Source organism: Falco cherrug, chromosome 2 (genome assembly GCF_023634085.1).
Source record: "Falco cherrug isolate bFalChe1 chromosome 2, bFalChe1.pri, whole genome shotgun sequence".
NCBI lineage: Eukaryota > Metazoa > Chordata > Aves > Falconiformes > Falconidae > Falco > Falco cherrug.
Genome location: NC_073698.1, coordinates 80,238,027 through 80,256,892, shown reverse-complemented (window position 1 = coordinate 80,256,892; position 18,866 = coordinate 80,238,027). Strand labels below are relative to the sequence as shown.

At 40.2% G+C, this 18,866-nt stretch overlaps 1 protein-coding gene across 8 annotated transcripts; it reads left to right on the top strand.

Annotated features, from left to right (window-relative positions):
* The first annotated feature begins 1,862 nt into the window (after positions 1-1,862).
* On the top strand, positions 1,863-16,891 carry U2AF1 (U2 small nuclear RNA auxiliary factor 1). 8 transcript variants are annotated; one of them, XM_055702796.1, is made up of 11 exons: positions 1,874-2,022; positions 2,840-3,373; positions 4,452-4,539; positions 4,775-4,831; positions 6,771-6,801; positions 7,393-7,459; positions 11,706-11,755; positions 12,351-12,449; positions 13,631-13,764; positions 14,083-14,175; positions 16,639-16,891. In XM_055702796.1, exons 3-11 carry the CDS (start codon positions 4,493-4,495, stop codon positions 16,772-16,774), a joined length of 714 nt encoding a protein of 237 aa, XP_055558771.1. In that variant the 5' UTR covers positions 1,874-2,022; positions 2,840-3,373; positions 4,452-4,492; the 3' UTR covers positions 16,775-16,891. The 8 variants fall into 8 exon arrangements, with proteins under 8 accessions (XP_055558772.1, XP_055558773.1, XP_055558771.1 ...); XM_055702799.1 differs by lacking the exons at positions 4,775-4,831; positions 6,771-6,801; positions 7,393-7,459 and adding an exon at positions 8,262-8,328 and having other exon boundaries at positions 1,878-2,022; XM_055702797.1 differs by lacking the exons at positions 2,840-3,373; positions 4,775-4,831; positions 6,771-6,801; positions 7,393-7,459 and adding an exon at positions 8,262-8,328 and having other exon boundaries at positions 1,863-2,022.
* Positions 16,892-18,866: the final 1,975 nt, after the last annotated feature.

Sequence of the window (18,866 nt, the reverse complement as noted above, 5' to 3'; positions counted from 1 at the left end):
TAACACAACACATACGATGCAAGGCAAAGCTAAGCAGCAGCACCTGTTCTGTGGTAACAAGACCTTATGACTTTGCCAGGAATTTTTGCTTCTAACACCTGGATCACAGTTGTGAATTTGAAGTGAAGTCAGGGAGTGCAGGAAGAAGGAGTGAAGTTAATCTGTCTGTATGTGGCAGAAGTTCTAGCGGAAAGTTTTTGTCATCTCAGTAAGGAGCAGTGGAGAGCAGAATACATATGGAAAGAACATGGCAGGACATACAGCCGTGCCAAGAGGACTGTCCTTGTCCTGTGACAGGTCACAGCACCTTTTAATCAGCTCAGACCAACCGAGGAATCCCAGGGTATCATAGAAAGCAGCTAGACTCCCTTCATTGGGTATAACTATTGTCAAAAGTAGTGAAACGTTACTAAAATTATCATTCCATTCTTAAAACACATGCATTTTAAAAATCTCTTGGAATCTGACAGAAAAATAAACATTCAGCTTACTTCCTCAGAACTGGACTTGCTGTTAAGTTTCAGCTGTATTGTGTTAGGGCACAACACAGCAAGTACTTGTGCTTGCAAACAGTCCTATAGACTACAGCTGGGGCTGTGAACATTATGTGAAATAAAGCATGTCTGTAAATGTTTCAGGGAATTCCAAAACATCTAAGAGACAAATGTTACTTGTAGTACACCAAGTGTTCATCTTGTTTTCTGCATCAACAAAATGAGTAAGTTAGCTTTCCTGCCATTGTTTTCAGACTGGAATACCTTTTTTTGTTGCAAATGTTGATCTGGCTATGTAGCAGCATAGTCTTCTCCATGCATTACTATTCCATTTCAAAAATTTTAGTTTACTTTGTTCAAATTTACAGGTTTTGGCCCATAATTCCCAAAACAATGAGAAACAATTCAGTCCTACCCTCCACTCTGCTTTTAATTAAAATGTACGTTTTTCTTTGCAGCTTATCCAGCTTTTATTTAAACTCATTCAAAACCTGCACCATCCTGCCTTTGAGGAATTAGTTTTATTCCAGCACTTGAAAACATGGTAACAGAGGTCTAATTCAGGTTTCTTGTCAGCATCCTTTATACTGATGACTAATTGCAGGAAGACTCTAGCTTCTAAGCAGGATCCTTATCTCCTCTAGTGTCATACAAACTTCTCTTAACGCAGTGCCCCGGCAAGCCCTTCCTCCCCATGTTCGATCATTATTTTTTTTCTCAGACTGCCACCTCTTCAGTTGTCACAGCCTTTGGCCACGTGCTTCAGTAACAGTCAGAGGCTTCTCAATTCCCTCAAGCCACTGCTTAAGCCGCCTTTCTTCCGCTCTGAGCTAACTCTGGCGGCGCTCAGACTGGCTCAGAAGTTGGGGTACAACACCTCGATGGCCACACCACACTGCAGAACGGGATGGGTGTGGGTGAACAGGCCACCTGGGCACACACGGAGGCACAGCACGCTTCAGCAACCCCCCCAGCTGAGCCGCTGGCAGCACAACGTGCGTTACGCCTGACGCGACGCTCCTGACGAGCCACACGCCAGCCGCTGCCGAGGCCTGCGGCCCCCAGGGCAGCCCCCGTCCCGCCGCAGGCCGCTCAGCCGCCGGCGGGCGGCCGCGGAGGGCGAGGGGCACCGCTCCGCCCCCGACCCCGGCCGAGGCAGCGCTCGCGCCCGGGGGCCGGGCCCGGGGCTCGTGCCGCGTTCGAGCCCGCCCCGCCGCCACTGCGGCGGGCCCTGCGCATGCGCAGCAGTCGCGGCACCGCGTGGCGCGAGCGGGCCCCGCGCGCCCGGCCCGCCCTGCCGGAGGGGGCGAGGGGCAGAGGCCCACGCCGCTCCCCCAATGAGGGGCCGGCGGCGCCGCGCGCAGGCGCACAGGGCCGTGCCCCCCACCCCCGCCCGCTGGGCTCGGTAGAAGTGTTTCCGGCGCGGCGGCTGTGACGTCCGCGATCGGCGCCGGGCTGTCCGGCGGGCGGGCGGGCGGTGGGAGATGGCGGAGTATCTGGCCTCCATCTTCGGAACAGAGAAAGACAAGTGAGTGGCCCATCCCCCCTTCCCGTGCCGCTCCCGCGACCTCGGCGCCCTGGGGGGGGAGCTCGAGGGAGGCCGGAGGCCGGTAGCGGGTTCCGCGGGGCGCGGGGGCGCGGGGACGCGCGGCGCCCGCCCGGGTGGCCTGTCCCGGCCGTGGCGGTCAGCCCTTCCTCCCTCCCCCGCGGGGGGACCCGGCCCGTTTCTTCCACTCACGCCTTAGGGGCCTGCGGCACCCCCGGGGCCGGAGCGCGCGCCCGGGAGATCCCCTCCCCCGCCGCGCGCTGGAACGTGGCGGCGCGCGGCCGCGGAGGGAAGAGGAAGCGAGGCGGGCGCGCTCCCTCACCCCCACCCCCACCCCGCCTCCCCCAGGCCCGCGGCTGCGGCCCTGTTCCCCTCCCCCCCTTCGCTGGAGCGCGCGTGCGCGCGCCGCCAGGGACAGGGAGGGGGCGCGCGCGCCTCTCGCCGCGTGGGGCCTGCGCGTGCCCGCGCCGCCGGCCCCGCCCATGCGCTTCCCCTCCCCCGCCCCCCCCCACCCCCCCCGCCCCGGGCCGGGACTGCGCTCCTCGGGGACTCCCCCCGCCCCGCGGGTGTGCCGGCGCCTCGTGGCGCGTGGCCGTCCCCGTCCGCCCTCCCCCCGGCGGCAGCGCCGTTCTGGCGGCGGCCGGGAGCGGCCGGGCCGCCGGGTGCCGAGCTTCCCGCCGCCGCCTGCCATGGAGGGCCTCTGCTTCCCCTTTTGTTCGCGTCCCTGCGCCTCGCAGCAGCCCCGGCGCTTCCGCTCTGCTGCAAGGACAGCGACTGGTTATTTCTCCCCCCTCCCCAGGGTGCGGAGGATTTGCCCGACTGCTGCATCCTGATCCTCAGGCTTCTGCCTGCAGCCTTCCACGCGTCGGGAACGCCTCTAGTTTGGTTGTTGGAAGCGTACTTACAAAGCCCTCCTAACGAAAATTTGGTCACCGTCGGCCTGACCAAACCAGCGTGTTTTTCCACTCGTAAAAATGAAAGGGGGCATCGATGTGCTGCTGGACTAAATTACTCTTGTCATCCCCTGGCCGTGAGGCTTCTGTTTTCCTTCTACTTTGTAGCGCTACATGCCAGTTCCAATTCGCTCATCTGTCAGAAAAACAATATCGGCAGCCTCTCTTGAGCTCTGTTACTGTAGCGTCCTTCCTGATGTGATGCATTGCAATTTAATAGTACTAGTATATGCCAATAGAGCAGGCGTGAAATTTTTGTACTGGCCTTATTTTCTATTGAAAAAGCAAGCAGAACTCTCCAGAAAGTGTGAAGTTGGAGGCGCTATTGGAAATTTTAGTTAGGTATTTTTTTTGTTTCAGGGCAAAGTTCAAAAAATACAGTAAGTATATTGTAATGCTAAGTATATATTTCCAAAAACATGATGAAGAGTAAGCGTGTTACAGTTTTACATTAGAATGTGGGGTTTTTTGCTAGTGATCGGATGTGCTTTAGTACTTTAATATTTCTCCCTTCTATGAGTTGACGTTGGTTACAAAGGATTATGGAAAGAATTGTTGTTAACTATGAGCATGGGAATAATAATCTTTCTTCCAGGAGAATTCTTACATTTCACTTACCCATATATAGCCCATAATAGTTTTGTTGCCCGTCAGAATTTTGCATTGTTTTCCCAGTAAAGGTAACTAAACTCCTTATGGTTTTATTTCATCGTTCCATGTGAATTACACTTCTGTGTGAGAATCTTACTGGCATTTTTAAACCAGCACAGTTTCAAAGGTGACACGAGATGATGATTTAAGAAAAGCTTGTGGTTTAAAGAAAAAAATAAATGCTTCTTTTTAAATTATTAATTACATTCATGGAAATGGCTTAAATAAATGAATTTGATTTGCTTATGTGTATTCTCTCTGTAACGTGGTTTTTATCTTACCTGAATTTTTTAAAGTACTGTGTTGGCAGCAGTCTGAGTTATCCTTACAGTATAACTTTAAACAGGTGGTTAATAAACATTACGTAGGTGCAATTGTGTCAGCTTTAAAGCCAGGTTATGTTGCCGAAACTAGGTAGTTGCATGAACTAAGACACAACCATATAGCTCATGGTGTAGCTTTTCAGACTGTTTCTCACACTATTTCCCATGACCCAGTGAAACTCATATAAAGGCTAGAATGAATGGAGAACCAGAAGGGTAAAACGGTAGTGATCGCTTCTGTCCGTGGTGGTGTCATGAATGCACTTTGGGTGTGAGTAGTGGGTGAAAGTGATTAGGTTACTTACTGTAAATTAGGGGTAAAGAGGAATGAATATAAACAGGTTTGTTGTAATACTGTTTTGATTTTTTCCCCATGTTACTTTTCCACATCAAGATAAAGGCATTTAGGGTATATGTTTTATAGGAATTGCATATTAATGTTTTCTCTGCCAATATGTAACTGCTTGGGTTTTTTTACTTGCAGAGTCAACTGTTCATTTTATTTCAAAATTGGAGCTTGTCGTCATGGAGACAGATGTTCTCGGTTGCACAACAAACCAACATTTAGCCAGGTTTGTTTTCCTTTTGTTTTCTCTTTCTTGTAGAAGTATATTTTAGCTTCTTTAAAATTCTCAGATACAAGTGAATAATTACAATAGATTCTCAGATACAAGTGAATAATTACCGAGCTCCAGATTAACTAGTTCACTTTTGGCCCCAGTTTATATGGGTTTTTTCTTTTTGGGGGTATTCCATTTACTTCTCCCAGCATTTCTAATTATCTCCTGTCACCCTTAATGGCTGCAGGAAGCGATGCTGTTGTAAGCTTGCCTGTAGTAGAGACCAACCAGTGCTAACTTTCAGGTGAGTGTGCCTTCTCAGTGGTGTTTAGGCACTTAAACGATCCCAGGTTTTTTTTAATCACAGACAATGGCAGCATGTTCCACCTGTCTCAAAGGTGTGAACTTAAGTCTTTCATGCATATAATAGAAGAAAACTAATTAATAAATACAAGTGACTCCTCTGTCATTACATTTGCTCTCTGACCCAGGCTCTTAAGTTTCAAGAGTAACTTGCGTACTTCCTTTGAATGTGAAAGACTTTCTTGAAAACAACTTGCCTGGTTGCTGAGGGTGTATATATATGTCAGATGACTTGACAGATATTTAATCTTTGGCTATGTGAATATTGTTAGAGACATGATGTGTGTATGTCTGCCAGAAAGAGAGGAGAGAAAAAAAGAAAAGATCCAGTGGGTGATCGGTTTATTATTATTATGACCTTTATAGGTTTTAGAAATTAAAGTCCTGGAAAATTGTACGCTTTGCCTCTTTCTATCACTGCTGATTGTCAAGGTATACAGGTAAACAGATCTCTTTGGGAGTACTGTATAGGATAAGTACTGCCCATGAAAGTTCTTGCATTATCAGCACTTTTACTCACAAAGGTAAAGTTCACGTAGCGGTGGAGTCCTCTGCAGGTTCATTTTAGCTGACTTGGAGCAGAATTGATGAGTATGGTGGGCTGGTGTTGGTTTGGGGAGAATTAGGGAGGGAAGTACTAGCCACGTGACTGGAGTTCAGTGATGGTTCTTGTGAAGTTAAACTTTGCAAGTGTGTGAGTGGGCAGGGGGAGCTCTAGGGAGGACTGTCTAGGTTACTGAGCAATAGGAACCACTCCTGGTACTTCATCTATAAAAAGTTTTCTGCCTCTGGGAATATAATAATTTTTAATGTAAATATTGTATCTCAAAAATAATATCATTCATTTTCAAAACTACTGCCGTGTTACTGACCTACATGGAGAGCATGCTGAAATGTACTTGGTTACCTAGAGACCTGAATTTAGGTCGTTGGCTACTAGAAAATATTTCTAAATCGAACAACTTCACAGTAGCTGTCTTTAAAAAAAATAAAAAAGAAAAAAAAAGAAAAAAACCACCAAAACAATAAACCTCTACTTTTTTGTTTGCTTTGTTTTACAAAAAAAACTTGGTGTGCAGCAATGGCTTCCTCTGTCAGTGCAGCCTGTAGCTTTGCATTAGAAACCGTGATTAGCAAAGCCTGCTGAAGCAGGTCAGCAGGGCCTATCAGATTCATCTGGTTGTGTCTGGGGCTGCTGTAGCATTGCACCTGGTAGACGTGCTGCATTGTAACTTCTCTGACATGCCTGGCAGATGTGTAGGGTTTGCTACAGAAAACTATTTGTATGCAGATTGATAATCAGCTGTGATAGAAAATAGAGCAGATATCATCCTAATGGGAAGTAACTAGCACAATATTTTTATCTTGTGTGCTATTGCTGGTACAGCTACTTTATGGAAGAGCTGTGTTAGGAAAGGTCGTGCAATCCAGGGTGATCAAATTACCGCAAATCAGCAGAAACACTGTAACTATATGCATGTTTCTGGCTCTCTCCAATTGTAGGCTAAAACATAGTTATTTTAAACCTGGGCCATGGAAGCACAAAGCCTTGGTTGGTATTACCATATCCATTATAAAACAAGTGTGTGATTTTTAAATGTGATGTTACAGTTGTGGTTTTTTTTTTTACACGTTAAGTGGGCAGCATATGTAGGTATGACATTGCTGATCCTGTGACTTCTTTAAACTCTGAATTCTTACTGTGACTAATAATAATGTGTAAGCTAAAATTATTTGGGGATTGCGATTCATACTAACTAACATTGAGCTTGTATTTTAAGTAATCAGATTTCAATTTTTGAGCTGCTTACAGTGATATGGACGTTTGGAATTTTTTTGTAATATTAGTTTACTAACTTAAACATGGTTTGTTTTTTCAGACAACTTGATTTTAAGAAGAACGGTACAAATGTAAGGTTTCAAGTCTGCCTGGGCTAATTCTTCAAGTAAAAAGCAGAAGGGCTAAAAGGATATTGTCCTTATTTGAAGGATCGGAAACATGTGAACCTATGATGCTATTATATTATTTAAACAGAAATTCCACCAAGAAATTCCTGATGCACAAAATGAGACATAGCTCTTGCCTAAACCTTACTGTCTGGTGTAACATTTTAGACTCTGTGACATTATGTATTATATGCTGTGCACAACTTTTTTTCCCCCCCACCCCACCTCCCTAGACTTAAATAATGAATCTGGTCTTGAACGCTAGGCATCTCCATAATATCGTGTAGTTTGATGTTTTAGGTTACCGTGCCTGACAACTCCCATTTTGAGGATAGCTGTTGAGACAAATGCAGCTCTTTCTTGGTGGTTAATTAAAACTGTTTTCATAATATGATGGTCTGGATGCAATTTTGGAAGATACTCTGCAAATACAAAAGAAAGTCTTAAAAATAAGATATTACTTTTAGCTGTTTGCAAACAAGTTGTCTCTTTGCAATTGTCTATTATATGCACAGCAGCCAGTAGAATTCCCCTTTTTATTTTTTTTCCCCGCAGACCATCTTGATTCAAAACATCTATCGTAACCCCCAAAACAGTGCACAGACGGCTGACGGCTCACACTGTAAGTCCCACAGTTGGAGAAATTTTTTTAAAGAATGGTGTTAAAGAGCCCACTCCTAATTATGAGAAAATAATGTTGGCTTCTGAGCTGCTGACATAAAGCTGTTGCAAACAGGACAAGTGACGGAACTCTTCTTGCGCATAGATCAAGAACTTGTCAAATGTGTGCAATTCAGAATGCAAATTGACTGCATAAATTGGACTGATGCAGGTTCTCTTTGGCACTGCAAAGTGGAACTTGATTGCTCAGTAACACTGCATTCTTAAAGGGTTAAACTGCAGACATTTCTCAAATTCTTGATTTAACAAAAAAATAACAATAAGAATAGGTATATATGTGATACACGGTAAGTTTCCCAAAACTGGGTTTTCTTTCATCTTAACTTTTTTAGGAAAATGGAGATTTCATGTCATGCTGTAATTATTGTATTACTTCCTTTCCTGGGATTTTGCTACTAAAAAAACATTTGGTAAAACCAAATTCAAACAAATTATTATGCTTGTAATTTGAATACTGTGTTTGGATGCCATCTGTTAACACATCTGCCTGAAATCATGTGAAACCCCTCTATAGTAATATTGGTGAGTAAAATAAATAAAAATACAATAATGCAGTATCATGAGATCTCTATTACTTTACAGTGTTAGGTTGATTCAGAAAGGTCACCAGCTAAGTTCTCCTTCTTGGGAGAGAATAACCACCTCTCTTTCAGCACAGACTCGGCTAAAGCGACCCTAAAGGAAACCGGTTTCTTGTTAAAATTATTTTCCATAATATAAAGTTGTTGCGTTTTGTATTTCAGACCATTGCCCTCTTGAACATTTACCGTAACCCTCAAAACTCTTCCCAGTCTGCTGACGGTTTGCGCTGTAAGTTCATACAAGTTCCTTCACTGGTTCCCTGGGCTTGATTGTCAGAGCTCAGTGTCGACTTAAGCTGGTCTACCATTTTAGTTTAACAGATCAAACTGACCACGTTTCATTAAATGTGTCCAAAACAAACACACACACAAAAAAAACCCAACCCCAAACAAAAAGAAATCCCTTTTTTTGTCCCACTCACCTTCCTCCCTACTCCCAAAACTATGAGGGGAATCTGAATACCATCTATCAAATCAAAAAGAGTTGAAATTGTACTTCCCCTGTAAAGCAGTCTTGGTTGCACTGCTGTCTTCCCTCTGCCTTTCTCCCTGCCAGTTGCCTGCATCCTAGGAATGCTTTTCTGTATGTTTTGTGCTATCAGTTAGGGTCCGCTGTCTAAAAGAGCAGGATAATGACACATTGACTTCATCCAGAACAAATCTCCTGCTCTGTAAATTTTAAGAGAACTTGAATTGGAAACTTTTCATTTTGCATGCAGAAATTTGTCCTAGGTTAATGCAGCTTCCATTTAGAGTGTACATTGGAAGAATACACTGACAAACTTTTCCGTTCTGGCAGCTGTCCTTTTTTGGACAGATGCATGCCTAAAATTCTTTCCATGCTTTGAAAATTCAAATTCCAAAACCAAGTTGCATACTTACATAGGAAAACACATTTTTAAAAGTACTTTGAGAGGGGGAAGGCATTTGGGTATGGTCATGAACTAATTTAATGACTCCTCATGAGGTAGGAATGGGCATAAGAAAACACACCTACTGTGAGACTGGCAGAAGTTAAATGACCAGGATTGATGATCGGCGATTACTGATATATCAATATGATTGAATCATCAATATTAGAATACAATTTAAAAAAAAAAAAAGTTCTAGAACCAAAAAGGATCGGTGTTATTTTCTCACTAATATTTCTTGTTGAAGTGGATATTGACTGTGTGGTAATAAAGCTTTGTCTGGCTGTTCCTTTTTTTTGACTGTTGGATTATAGACTAGTTCAGATTAGTTACCAGCATTTGATTAGACATGCTTTGTGAAATCAGCCACTAACTTAAAAGTCAACATTGTCTTTTTTGCTTCTAAAAGTAATAATGGCCCAATTAAGTAACTTGAGAGTTTTGTCACACAATCAAGCTAGATACATAATGAGCTGTGTAAGTTTGTCTGGATGCTTAAATGGATCTATTGGTTTGTAGGCTTTCTTGTTGCAGATGCTTGGTAGTTAACACTGTTTCAGTAAACCAAAAAAATTTGCTGTTGGGTATTTCTGCTCTGTCCCTAAATTCTCAATGCGCTGGTAACTAATTTGCACAGAGTTACAGCAGTTTGGTCTGTGGAGCTGTTTAGATTGTACAGCTGCAAGAGTGGAACAGATTCTGTAGTGTTCTAAATGCTGGTATCCAACTCTAGTTTGCCTTGACAAGTGGGTAGCTATTTAACAGAGCCTAACTGTACCTGCTGCGGTAGAGCTGGAGCTCTGTTATCAGTAGGTTTGCTGAAACTCCTGGCTCCCTGGTTTTTTGATACTTGTCCCTACTTAAGTACTGCATGTATTTTAAATGGGTAACTTGGGTAGCTATTTAATGCTTTTGTTGTTGTTGCTTAACTGTCTTCCTTTCTATTGCCGTCGTAGAGGATTAACCTTAGTTTTGAACAGCACTAGTTTTATTGAGTATTTTAATTAGTAAATGGGCTTCTCAAGGTTCAGATACCAGTAGCCCTGAAATATGAATGCTTGTAAAGTGTATGCATATGTATGTTTCCCACTTTAGAAGGACAATCAAGTAGTCATTAACTGTTACTTGTGATCTGATTTGACAATGGAATCTCCTTATAAGTTTTTAGCACTTGTCCATCTGGTAAAAAGTAGTTATTCCAGTGTGGCTCACTGAGCCCCTGTCTAATCTTTTTTTAAAAAAAAAAATATCCTTAGGTAGTAAGCTGTTATCAGTGTTGTTGGCAGAACTGTGGGAATACAGTTAAGTATTAAACTGTCTAGAAATACCGGTTTAATGTTTGATATTCCTTAATTTGCTATATGACCATGGGGAAGAAAGTTCTTAAAAGCAAACATGTTTCAAATGCAGAAGCATTGTTAGCCTAACTATAATATAAATTATATTATATTTATAATATTATAATGTAAGTTATAATATATGTAAGCCCCTTAGCCTTCTTCAGGAGGTGAGCTGGGTGGAAGAAAAGTAATGATAGTTCCAGAAAGTGTATAGAGCCTTTGAAGAAAAACTTAAAAGTTCATCCAAATGGTAATACTAGCCAAAAATGGCTGAGCCCAAAGAGTGTCTTTTTTCATAGCAGCCTGAAGTGAATAAACTCAGCTTTGTTGGCTCAGTTTCTGGTCTTTCACATTCTGTGAACTAAAACAGTAGTGTTTGTAATTTGAAGGCTAGAATATTTTTCTAGTGTAAAATGCAGGGTTTATTTTAAAACTCTTCTGCTTGATCTTAATAAACCACTCTAACTGCTAAAGAGCTGATGCATTAGGCTTTAATGTATACAGCTTAATGTAGTTTAAAAATGCTGTAGACTGGAAGAAATAAATGAAATTCTTTTTTATATTCTCAATGCTTTGAAAAATCAACCAAACTTAACGTTGTTTTTTATAGCAGCAGGCAAGCAGCGCTCATTTGTAGAGTCCAACTTGGAGCATGAAAATGATCCAACCTGAAAATAAGGCTGGCTTGTCTTGCACTAAAAGCGTTCTGCAGGACTACATAAAAAATGAAGTGATACTCAAAATTAAGCTAGAAATTTGCTCTCTATTGCAAAGCATTATGGTACCCTTCTTCGAGGGCACTGAGAAAACTGTCATTTTAATAACTATTTCGAGAAAATTTTTAAAAAAGAATAATTCTGAGCTATGCTACGTTGTGAACTTTCAAATTTTAGTGTATATGCTGGAGAGGTGGACCTGTAAAAATTAAATTCTGCCTGTAGGAAGAGGAACACTAAATTGTAATCATGCTTTAAAATAATGAAAATGTAACAAAGCACTTGCCTTCTGTTTAGGTAAAAGTTTTAGTAGATGTAGGGTGGGACTGTACATTAAATTTAAGTGATATTTCAAAGTAATTCCTTCCCCCTTCCTTTAAATTTGTCTCATACAAGTTTGGCTCTGATTAAAACTTGCTTTGATTTGATCATGTCAATATAACGTTTTGACATATACTTTGGGGATTCAAAGCTCTTCACACATACTTATTTTTAATATTCCTATTAGTTAGCTCCATGCTATATGGTGTCTTTTACGCTCCAGGTGGCCTCTCTAGATTATTTTTTAGTATGATCAAAATCTTTTCTTCCTTATTTGTAGGCTCTAATCGACATGACTCTTGATTATTTTTTTTACAGGTGCTGTGAGCGATGTTGAGATGCAGGAACATTATGATGAATTCTTTGAGGTATGTAAAAATGCATTAAAGTGTTCATGGATTTGTCAGCTCATATGAGTTAAGTGGATTCAGTATATAGCACAATTAGATGGATTCAGAGAAAAGCGCTTTTTTCCTCAGGTGTTCATCTAAAACTAAAAACTTTCAGTGCTAAATATTTTCTGGTATAACCTGTGGTTAGTTCAGCTTTAACTTTACTGTTTATAATAGGCTTAAATCAACAACCTAAGTGATGTAGCATTTTGATTCCATAATTATCTTCTTTTCTGTAAATTTAAAATACACTTTATTACTTGTATAGAAGCAAATTAAGTGAAACTATAGCATCAAGGCTTACTTGTAGTGTTTTCAGTGCATCTTATGTATTCTATGTATTCTATAATACTGTATGTTTCCCATAGCTTTTTATGGTATCCTGTTAGTGCTGTCCTTGCAGATGGACACAGTACAGGCCAAGCAAGTACTAATCTTAAAATCAAAACTGTAAAAGGGCTTTTGTTTTCCTTTTTTTAAGGAAAGCCTTCTTTTGTGCTTACAGCTAAATGCAGTACTTGTACTTATAACTAACGTGCTGCAAACTTTTATTTGGTTGCTTTGTGCTTAGGAGGTCTTCACAGAAATGGAAGAAAAATACGGTGAAGTTGAGGAGATGAACGTTTGTGATAACCTTGGAGATCATCTAGTTGGAAATGTATATGTAAAGGTAGGATAGACACATGTTTGTATAAACAGTAGGGATGGTGTTTGTTGATTTGTAACTTCAAAAGCTACTATGCTTGTAGATTTTTGCAAGAGTAGCTCTTCAGGATATAAACTTATATCAAACTTCATAATACAAAGTAGAAAGTGAGAATGTGAATGGAGTCTGAAAGAAATTTTAAGAGAATATAAGCTTTCTTGATAGTCAAAGTCTGTGTCGTTTTTTAAAAGATTAGCACTTTGGGTTTGTACAGTCTTATAAACACAGTCAGCACTCCTGGACTCTTTTGTTTACCAGGATTAATTTGGGATCTGCCTTCCCATCACAATTGCTTTTAAACACATCGTTATGAGTAGAGGTTTATTTGCAACAGGTGTGTTTATTTTCATTAGGTGCATTTATTTTCTAACTTCACAGCTAAACAGAACATCTTGTAACCAAGTTACTTCTAGCATTAGCTGGATGGTGTAAGGTACAAACTGGAACACTTAGGTTTAGCTCTTAAGTCATTGGTATCTCTTGAATAACGAGTACAGAGTTGTCACCTGCAGAAATTTTGTTGCGTGTACACAGTGTTGTGATGTGAGAGAATATGAATATTTTTCCTCTACATTCCCTTAACTGGAAAGTATATTTTTTACACTAAAATTCTCAACTGTAATGTCATAATCAGAAATAAAAGTTGTTTTTAAAAATTTTCAAGTTGTTGGCTGTGAAAAGGAATTTCAAATTTAAGTTTTACATTCATCATAAAACAGGATCAGTTTTTTGTGAATTCTAATCTAAATGAGTGAGAGCTTCAGTTCTCCTGCAGATTTCTTTCAAATGTTTGAAAAAATCCTTAATCTGGAGCCATTAGTGTTCTAGAAAGTACTCTTAAGCATTCTTTTACAGCTGTACTAAGAAAACACAGTATCTTCTATTGACTAACTTTCTGACCTGGAAGACCAAATAGGTCTTTCTCTGAAGAGAAAATAGCAATGTTTTGATTAGCTCAGAGTCTTGATTAATGAAAAGCTGGCACTTTTTTCCTTGCTTTGATAGACTGTCCTAGGAACTCTGAAGTAGCTTCTAGCTTGATTATGAGTCTAAGCCTCAGATGCCACACAACTGATTTGATGGGAATCTTCAATCTCCTTCTGTTGCTTCTCTGTAACATGAGAAAATGTTAATTTTGCTTTTAGTTTCGCCGTGAAGAAGATGCGGAAAAGGCTGTGATTGACCTGAACAATCGCTGGTTTAATGGACAGCCCATTCATGCTGAGCTTTCACCTGTGACTGACTTCAGAGAGGCCTGTTGCCGTCAATATGAAATGGGGTAAAAAGTGGCTTCCTCTTTGCCTATGACAGTATCTTTGACATGTTTGCACAGACCGGGTGATTGCTTAGGTGTGGCTTTTATGTGTAGCTTAGTGTGAGAAGAAAACCACTTCAGGTAATGTTAATATGGAGGGCCTGCAGTGACCCTCTCTACTTTTGCCATCTATTTAGGATTTTGATCTAGAAATGAGTCAGTACCAGTATACTGGTTTTAATGTTGGAGGTGGTTAACTTTTAGATGGCTAGAGGTTCACTAGGGCTTAGGACAGAGTGTAGAGCTCAGAATTTTAACTGTGCGTCTTTAATTCTGTTGCAGAGAGTGTACACGAGGAGGTTTCTGCAACTTTATGCATTTGAAGCCCATTTCTCGAGAGTTAAGGCGTGAGTTGTATGGACGTCGTCGTAAAAAGTAAGTTTGCTTTTAAGTAAAATTGAAACAGGGAAATTGAGGATTAATTGGTGAAAATTCTGAAGGCAAATCTTTAAACCAAAGTCCTCTTGTTTTTTCTAATGCAGTTCTGACACACCAATGAAAAGGCATCAAGTAAAGCTAGGAGTTGGCCAGTTTAGAACAAAGGAATAGGTCTTTGTTTAAAAAAAAAGTTACAGTGATTCTTGCTGTGCAGCGCTGTGTATGCTGAAAGTTGATGTGGCTTTAAGAGAAGGCAGGGTTCAAGAAGAATATTCACTGAGTTACTAAGTGCATAGGACCTACCTGTGGTTCAGATCTCCAAGCTGCAAACTGTTACAGGTGGCCATTATGTGGGAGAAGTACTGCTTTACGCCTCTTCTCTATTTTATTCTCTTCTAAATGTATTTGCTTATGGCCTCTTTTAGAAGCAGGGTACTTGGCTATTGGGCATTTTGGCAGGATCAGATTGGCCACTTCCAGCATATTATGCACAATCAAGCGTATCTGTAGATTATATTCAAGACCCAACCTTATTTGTTTTTAACAGTTAATAGCTGATTTTTCTAGCCTGTATTCATTCCTTAGTAACAGGCAGTCACTGTATTGAGCTCACTTTTTATTAACACTAGCCTCACAATGTGACCCTTGATAGGAATTCTTACTAGGGCAAAGGAATAGTAATTTTGCTTAATGGCAAAAAAAGATTGTGATAAATACATTTTATTATGTATTTTTTTTACATTTATTAAGGTACCTTGTAGAAGGGCGTATATCGTTGTTACTGTGATACCTGTCTTGTGGATGGGCCACTTTGAGCTGGATTCAATCTGCTTGCTTTTAGGACCTTGCTATTCAGGCTAGGCATATAACATTTTTGAGCTTCCTTTTATATAGAGCATAATTTTGTAGGTTTCTTCCCATCACAGAAGGAGCCTGAGATTATGAACATGTTTTTCCTACAAATGTCTCTAATTGGCAGTGTCTTAGAATTTGTGAGGATGAACTGAACTTGGGAAAATACAGATTGTGTTGCTTAGGCACATGTATTTGTGCCTAAATACTTTCCTAAGATATCCCAATTAATATTAATTTAAACTTAAATGTAAGCTTTTAAGATGTCTGAATGATTTATGAAAAAGACAAAGTATGCTCTTGTATTAGCCTTTTCATCATTTTTATGAATCTGAATCTGGATATCTGACTTAGTAACGCTAATTAAAAGTTACTACCTTTTACTGCAAGAAAGATCAGACTTGTGTGTTTGGCTTTGGACTATGATTGTTTTACTCATAGTCCAATTTCAGTCTGTGGTAACACAAATAAAATAGCTGAATCCTCCATCCATTCTGTGTTTATTGGCCCTGTTTAAACTCTTCGTGCAGCTAAAGCTGTCACAGGTTAGCAGTAGGGCTTGGTATAAAAAAAAATGATATTCAGTTCTCATGTCAGTGGGGTTTTACAAGTAGATTGTATAAACTAGACTGAGCTGAAAGTATTTCTACACAGAATGAAATACATCGTAGTCTTTTGAGTAGAAAAAAGGAGGGTAAACCAGAATTTTTGAGCAATAGGTTAATCTAGTAATTCTGGACAGCTCAGTGGTATGCAAGAGTTACGTATGTGTCTCTTGTTACAGTAAAATTTGTTGCCACACACACTCCAACCCCAAGACATCTTGCCGTGGAACAGTATTCTGCAAACTTAAGACTTGTGGCATTTGTTTCCGTGAGCTTTTTAGCTCTCTTGTAATTTCTACACCTATTTAAAACTGTACTGTTTACCTGTTTTATAGAATTGACTTTTCTAAAATGCTTAAAAACGTTCAAACCACTCTTTTCCTTGGCAAGTGCCGTATAAGCAGTAAATGCATAGTAGCTGTGTTAGCAGTACGTTCTCGGTGGTTTTAGCTTTCTTCCCGAATTTAAGTCATTGACCTCAGTGGCAGGGAAGATTATTTACAAATGCTGATGGCTTCTGGAAGGGGGGAGAGATAGGAAAAAAAAATAGAAAAGAAAGATAACTGAGTTGCAATTACGAATTAATGCAGTTGATTTAATAGGAGTGGACTTACAAACAGCTGTAGGATTTTGCTGTGTGTTGTTAAGAGCTAGTCATAATTGCAAAAGCAGGTGTCCCCTTCTCTTGCTTCTTTAACAGCTGTGTAACAGTGCATTTGGTTCCTCTACATGCCTTTCCTTGAGTTTTGCACATCTGTTCTAATGGGTGACTGGCAGCGAATAGTGGAGCCTTTTAACAGCATGTGTTGACTCCCCAGTACTGAGTTTGTTCAGTTTGTAAATACATGGTTTTGCAGCCTGAGTACCAATCTGCCAATCCTTCTAATGCCACGTTGTCTTTCTTCTGCCTCATTACTTACGTGCTTAAGAGTTCCACTGTGTGGTACTACAAGTAAATTGCGGAGTGTAATGAAACAATAAAATGTTCAAACTTTCTTTGAAGGCATAGATCCAGGTCGAGGTCCCGTGAACGTCGATCTAGATCCAGAGATCGTGGTCGTGGAGGTGGTGGAGGAGGAGGAGGACGTGAACGTGATAGGAGGCGGTCAAGAGATCGTGAAAGATCTGGTCGATTCTGAGCCATGCCATTTTTACTGTATGTCTGCTAGAAAGTGTTGTAGTTTGACCAAACAAGTTCATAATGAGATTTTTTTTAAAGATGGGCTTCTGAATAAAAAATTTGTAGTGATACAGTATTCTTTGTGTAACTTGTTTCTTGTGGGGGGAGTCTTTTTAACTGTCATTCCTCTACCTTGACAAATACCTGGATTAACTATGCCTGAGGGAAAGCTGGTAAATGTATTGGAGGAGCGCCAGTTTTGGTTTTGTTTTTGGTTTTTTTCTTTTATTCGGGTATAATTTGAACTGTTGATGAAAATGTGTGTGTATATAATATAAAATATTATATACATAGTAAAAATAATATACTGCTTAAGAAACAGTTACTCACATAAGTTTCCCTTTTCTGCTATGCTGTCTGCTTATTTAGGTTAGTTTAGGCACATTTAAAAGGAAGGCTGTGCAAAATGCATTTATTTACCAAGTAGAAACGCTTAGTTACAAAAATGTATGTTTGTTTGTTACCAGAAGTCTGTGCTCTGTCTATCAATGTGACTGTGGCATTTACAATAAATCCAATTTCTTGGTGTAAAATCTAAAGCCTTTTTTCTAAGCACTCTGGAGTAGTTGAATTGCTACTCCTGGCTGTGCCAGAGTTGATAGTTCAATATTTTTTTTATGATTGTTGACTAAATTCCTTGTCTTTGGCTGGAAAGAAAGTTGCCTATTGCAGTGTGGAAAAAAAGTAGTATTTTTATTGCAATTCATAATAGGCAAGTGAGTTTTTTAAAGAAACCTTATGCCCCGTGCAACATGATACATAGGATCTATTGAAGGAAGTGCAAGGTCCTAAATACAAGGACCAAATTTCTTAACAGACTGATTTCCTACCCTCTACCCCATGTTATCTTAGCTGTCATTTATTGAAAAGCATTTTGTTAGTGTTCAAGGTCATAGGAAACTAATCAGATGCTAGTGGAAAATATTTTTTTTCCCACCTTTACTTGCTTTTTGATAGTCTGTTGTGCAATAAAAGCTCATGGATAGATGGCAGTTTCTTCATAAACTATATTTTTTTGTCTGAGTTAATTGCACGATAGCTATGTATCGTAGGTTGTGCATCCCTTAAGGAGTTAAAGCTCTAATTGAAGCATTGCTAGAACATCTTGAGAGGCAATTTGTACAATGGCTGACTTGCAGTTTAACTTCATTCATGTCTGCTTTTATTTAAAGTGTAGCTGTAAGAAATTTTGGTCAGTGGTTGTATTTCTGCAAGATACAACTTCATGTATGTGAGCTACATAATACTATATAGCTTTCCAATGGGGGAGAGAATTCACTATTGCTTTTTTAGTTCCAAGTCGGGTAACTTGCTAAATGATAAATGTGATTATTTAAATCTCTATTATTAAAAAAAAAAAAAAAAAAGAAATAAAAGAATATGGAAGCATTACATACCTAGATTAACAAACCAGCTTCTCTGCCTCCAAAATAAGTGTAAAACCATTTTGCTCACTGGAACTTGGAGTGGGCAAACAGCACTGAAAAATTAGCTTTTCTAAATGAGTCTGCTTTGCTTCTTACAACTAAATTCTTGCACCAATTTAATGGCACTGGATGGTTTAGCCAACCAGACTGTGGAACTTTGCCAGTAAGCTTTTTGAAAAAATGCATCACTCTATGTGAAGATGGCTTCACTGCTTAGGTTTTGTTGCAAGTACATAAATCAAAGTATGCTTTCTTTTCACTGGAAGAAATTGAGCAGTGCGTGGCAATAAATGGCTGAATTGAAACCTGTGGTATTTCTGCTAGGCATTAGGAATTTAACATTGATTATTTAGTTCTTGCAGTTTACAGGGTATTAATCCAGTTCCATTTCCTCTTCAGTGAGATTTAGGATTGTTAGTGAGCTAATTTCAAGCTCTAGATCAAAAAAGGTGAGGCTAGTCTTCCCGTTTATTTTTTTAAAAAAGGGATCTAGTACAATGTGGATGCTGTTTTAAAAGGTTTAAGATCATTTTTACACAGATTAATGACACAAACTGATACGTTCCATAAACAAGTCAGTTTTAAACTAGTATAAATGTGTCCCTGTAATAGCTTTCATCTGTT